This window comes from Geospiza fortis, unplaced genomic scaffold (genome assembly GCF_000277835.1).
Source record: "Geospiza fortis unplaced genomic scaffold, GeoFor_1.0 scaffold408, whole genome shotgun sequence".
NCBI classification, from domain to species: Eukaryota; Metazoa; Chordata; class Aves; order Passeriformes; family Thraupidae; genus Geospiza; species Geospiza fortis.
In genome coordinates, this window is record NW_005054330.1 from 4,235,231 (window position 1) to 4,239,937 (window position 4,707).

General features: G+C 61.3%; 1 protein-coding gene across 1 annotated transcript in view; it reads right to left on the reverse strand.

Moving 5' to 3' along the window:
- The window catches only part of LOC106631821 (thyroid adenoma-associated protein homolog), a 13,600-nt gene that overhangs the window by 8,253 nt on the left and 640 nt on the right, over positions 1 to 4,707 (reverse strand). The window contains exons 3-13 of the mRNA XM_031057468.1: positions 4,172 to 4,349; positions 3,916 to 4,002; positions 3,607 to 3,634; positions 3,160 to 3,308; positions 2,863 to 2,985; positions 2,523 to 2,643; positions 2,128 to 2,282; positions 1,539 to 1,623; positions 1,140 to 1,276; positions 649 to 846; positions 4 to 293 (exon numbers count right to left, since the gene is read on the reverse strand). Of these exons, the coding sequence (XP_030913328.1) occupies positions 4 to 293; positions 649 to 846; positions 1,140 to 1,276; positions 1,539 to 1,623; positions 2,128 to 2,282; positions 2,523 to 2,643; positions 2,863 to 2,985; positions 3,160 to 3,308; positions 3,607 to 3,634; positions 3,916 to 4,002; positions 4,172 to 4,349 (1,551 nt within the window). The remainder of the gene's footprint in view (positions 1 to 3; positions 294 to 648; positions 847 to 1,139; positions 1,277 to 1,538; positions 1,624 to 2,127; positions 2,283 to 2,522; positions 2,644 to 2,862; positions 2,986 to 3,159; positions 3,309 to 3,606; positions 3,635 to 3,915; positions 4,003 to 4,171; positions 4,350 to 4,707) is intronic.

Sequence of the window (4,707 nt, forward strand, 5' to 3'; positions counted from 1 at the left end):
TGCGCGGGGCGCGGGGTGGCGGGGGGCTGCCGCAGGGTCCAGGTGAGGAGGTGGTTGGCACTGTTGCTCTGCAGGATGGGCAGGGGAGAGCAGAGGCCCTGGGAGAGCAGGGGGAGCCAGCGCAGCGCCCACTGCTCTGCCAGGGCCTCCTCTGTGTCCCGCTGCCCACCCCGCCACTCGCTGCACTGCTGCCGCACCAGCACCTTGTAGGCCTCGGCCGCAGCGGGACACAGGTGGGTGGTGGAGAGGCAGCTCAGGAGATGCTGTGGCAGGTCCGGGTAGGCATCCAGCACCTGGGAGAAAAGCAGGGGACCTCATCTCCCTGTCAGGCTGAAAGCTGCACATGGGGGAAAGACAGATGGGTACAGGCCACACTGCAGTCACCCCTGGCACTGAGCATCTCCGGTACCTCAAAGCTGCTTTTGGTGGGCACTGACAGGCAAAGCTTCCCTTCCCACTGGCACTCCCCAGGGATGCACTGCTGTAGCTCACTACCCCAGGGATGCTAAAATAGCCCCTCTGGGTAGGAAGGCTCCCTGCCCACACAGCTGAGCTGGGTAGAAGGCGACAGGCAGTGGACAGAGGCTGTGCCACCTCAGCAGCAGAGCCACCTGGCACCAAGACTCTCCATACCCCTGCCTTCCGTACCTGCTGGCTGCCCATGTAGGGGACGATGGCACACAGGGGCACATATCTTGCTTTGATCTGCCAGGGCATTGAGATCACCCTCTGCAGCATCTGTTGGTAGAGGGGTCTCTCCTGGTCCTGGAAGTGCTGGCATTCCAGGTGGTAGATCTCCAGGAGCAATTGGAAGGAGCTGTGGATGAACTCAGACACACCTTCCACCTGTGGGAGAAGGACAACAAACAGGGGGCTTAGGGTGGGCTCCCTCTTGTGTCTTGCTGTCCTGTGGCAGGTGAAGCACTGGGACATGGCTCTTTAGAGCCTGTGTGTGACAAATGCCCTGACCTCAGCAGTGTGACTGCCCCTGCCCTGGCAGCTGCAGGCAAGGGATTCTATTTGGCTGATGGAACTGAACAGCAGGGATGTGTTATGGGCTGGGAACAGCAGCTGAGCCAGGTGAAGGAAGAGCTGTTCCTGGCTGCCACATTTGGTGCCCTTTGGCACTGTGTCCTTACCGGGGTCTCTGCGTTGTTCCACAGCAGCTGGGTGAGCTCCTGGAGGAGCTCAGTGTCCTGGGCCAGGACGTGGGTCCCCGTCAGGCGCCAGAGAGCAGCCAGGCCCTCCCGCAGGCGCTGCAGCCACAGCGCACAGGCTGCCAAAACAGAGAGCTCTGCTGCAGCCCTCCCCCAGACTCACCTGCACCAGGGCCAGCACAGGCTGTGGCCTTAAGGACCCTGTGTGCAGGGGCAGCAGTTCCCCTGTTATGTACACAAGACCCCAAGAGGGCAACTGTCCATTGGGCAGGAACAGAAATTAATAGCAGTTTCCAAACCAGCTACCAAGACCCAGAAAAGCATTTTGTCTGGGAAGCATCTTCCCAGCCCTCCCCACATGGCAGGGTCACCATCTCCTACCTTGGAAGCAGTAGTAGTGGCAGTCCTTCTGCTCCCTGGTCAGGGCACACACAGCAGGAAAGACCACGTCCAGCAGCAGGCAGGCCTGCAGGGGCACAGCAGCTCAGGGAGAGGGCAGGCACAGAATTTCCAGGGAGAAAACCCTGCCATGAGACAGGCAAGGAGAATGCTGCCTGGTTCTCCTGCTCTTACAGAGCAGCTCTGCTCTGTAAGCACCTCTGCTCCCTGCCTGGGAGTCCTCAGTCCGTGAGGACTTGGGAGAGGCTGAGCTGGGCAGAGATGAGGCTGTGCTCTGCAGGGACAGCCCCAAGTTCATGCCATGGGAACAAACATGAACACTGCTTTGCTTGTGTAGGGGCTTTTGGCATCTCTTTGTTTCCCAGCCCCCCAGGAAAGAGAAATCCCTGCTGGGATGTCTTTGGAAAAAGCTCTTCAGCCAATGGCTGTGCTCAGCAGGATGCATGGAGCTGCTGGTGTGCAGGGGTGCAGCCTGGCTTCATCCCCCAGGGATCTGCAGGTACCACAGGCGGCTGCCAGCCCTCTCCAAGGGCTCCCTCGAGCCCTGTCCACCAGGTTGGAGCTCTCCTACCTCGTGGGGGAGGCCCTCCAGCTGGCAGCAGAGGATGTCCGTCTTGCAGCACGTCAGCACACCTCTGGTAAGCACCAGCTTCTCCAGCCCATCTGGTTCCAGGACAGGGGGCACTTCCACCACCAGCTCCCCAAACTTCAGCTCCCCAGTGCCTGCTGGAAGATGGCTCCACTGGATGAAAGGAAGGTGGCAAACCCAAATGCTGCTCTGAGAGCAACTGCCATGGCTCATTCCAGAACATCCATGGGAGGTGGCTGGAGACAGCGGGAGCTCCCAGACCCCGAGAGAGGCACAAAAGCAGAGTCCAGCCTGGCACCAGCCTCTGCCCCCTCACACCCAGACACGCATGTCACCCTTTGCCAGAGGCCCTCCTCAGCTCAGGATGGAGCACACACCTCGGCTGGGGAGCTGGAACAGGGTCAGCACTGCACTGGCCCCATGCTGGGCCTGGGGGGCCGTGTTCACCAACATGCTCAGGGCTGTGCCTGCCAGCAGCCTCGTGTCCTTGTTCAGGGCCTGGACTCACAGGGAGGAAAAGGCACAACTCAAAACACCATTGAAACCCCAACCACATTTAACTGCCCCTGCAAACAGCTGCTGGGGTCTCTCAGACATGACACTGAGCTGTCTCTGCAGGCTTGCCTTGGGGAGGGGAATGGGGAAAGCACCTGGGAAGGACAGCACTGCTCTGCTCCTTGGGACAGGCAGCCCCACCCCTCCCAGGGCCGTACCCACCTTCCCCCAAGCCACCTCCAGCAGCAGTCCCAAGAGGCTCTGCAGGGTCTCGCTCTTTCCTGATGTGCTCCACACCAGGGGAGCCACATCATTTGGCAGCACCTGGAAGACCTGGAGGCAGGCCTGGAGGAGCAGGAGGTGCCAGAGGGATGATCAGTATTCCTTACCTCTGGAAAAGCAGCAATGCCCCAGGAACAGCCATTCAAAGCAGCGTTACATCCCTCTGGACACTGCTGCTGGTGCCCAGCCTGTCCCTGCAGGTACTGATCCCTCCCCCCTGCCCAGGGTGGCTCTTACCTTGATGACCAGGTAGCCCCAGGTGCTGCCAGGTGTGGGCTGGCCCTGCAGCACCCAGCGCAGGGTGCTGGCCAGGCGCTGCAGCAGCAGGGGCAGGTGCTGCTGCCAGTGCTGCCGGCCCAGGCTGCTCTCCTCCAGGAACATGGACACTGCAGGCAAGAGGACAGCATCAGCCCCCGGCCCTCCTGCTCCCAGTTCAGCCAAGGGCGTTGGTGAGTGAGGTAAGGAGGGGCTGGGATGCAGGGGATGCTTTGGCTTGTCTGGTTTCCAGCTGTGGGTGGGCAGAGCTGGATGCTGCTGGGACCTTGCAGAGATCACATGGATCTGGCTGATCCCTGCTCCCCTCCCATGAGCACACAGGACCCAGTTGGGGTTGGCAGGAAATGTTCTGTGCACTCGTGGTGTGAGCTGGGAGAAAACCCCGGAAGGTAAGGAACAGAGGCTGACCTGACTGAAGGTCCTCAGGAGACAGCACCTGCAGGGACAGAAGGATAGTTTGTCCTGTGTGACAACATGCTGGGGCTCAGTGCCTTGGGCAGGAGGGCTCTGCCAGTGCCAGAAGCTGCCCCAGGGATGAGCAAAGGGCTGGTGTAATAGGCAGCCACGTGTTGCCAGCTGCAAGCAAGGGCAAATCCCCAGAATCATGGGAAGTGAACTGAAGGACTGGAGGCAGCCCAAACCAGGTCTCTGTGACACATGGTCTCCAGACAAGTCCCCATGAAAGCCAGTGCCATAGCACAGCTGGGGTTCTCTCACCTCTCCCTGCAGTGCCAGGCCACTCAGCAGCGTGTCCACCTCCTGGGCCAACAGGGCTTCCTTCCCCACTGCCAGCTGGGTCACCATCTGCCAAGAGACACCCCAGGTCAGCTGCTCTGCCCAGACCCCTGGGAGACACCGCTGCCAAGGGCTACTGGGGCAGCCTGCACCACCTCTGAGCCCCTTTGCTGCTAAGGATGGCAGACAGCTCCAGGGCTGTGCCACGAGTGGGCAAAGCCAGCCCAGCCTTACAGACCTGTTCCAGTTTCTGGAAGGAGCTGCAGCTGCTGGTTGCCTCCATCTGGAAAGCCAGGACACAGCGGAGCAGGGGTCGTGCCTCTGCCTCACCCAGCGCCTGCAGACCCTCGCTCAGCGCCCGTGTCAGCTGGAGAGCCTCCTCCAGGTGCTTCTCTTTGCATCTCTTGGCAGTGCTCCTGGAACAGGACAAGGACAGGGGTGAGGACACCCCGGCTGGGTGAAGTTTGTAGCGGGGGAATAGCCCGACTTGGTGGGATCCGGGCTTGGGGCGCCCCAGCCCGCGGCGCTGCTCTCTCCCAGCTGCGCTCAGCACTGCCCTGGAGCGGGGACGGAGGGGCGGAGGCAGGGGGGAGCTACACGAAACCCTCAAAGCCCAGCGCCTTGCAAACCCTTGGTGGGCAGAAGGGCACGAAAACCCTAAAACCTGCAGCCCTGCTGCTGCTGAGCAGGCTGGAAGGGAATGGGGAGCACCGTGAGCGCGGCTCGAACCCCTCGCTGGGTATCGATCTGCCCACCCTCCCTGCCTCCCTCCCG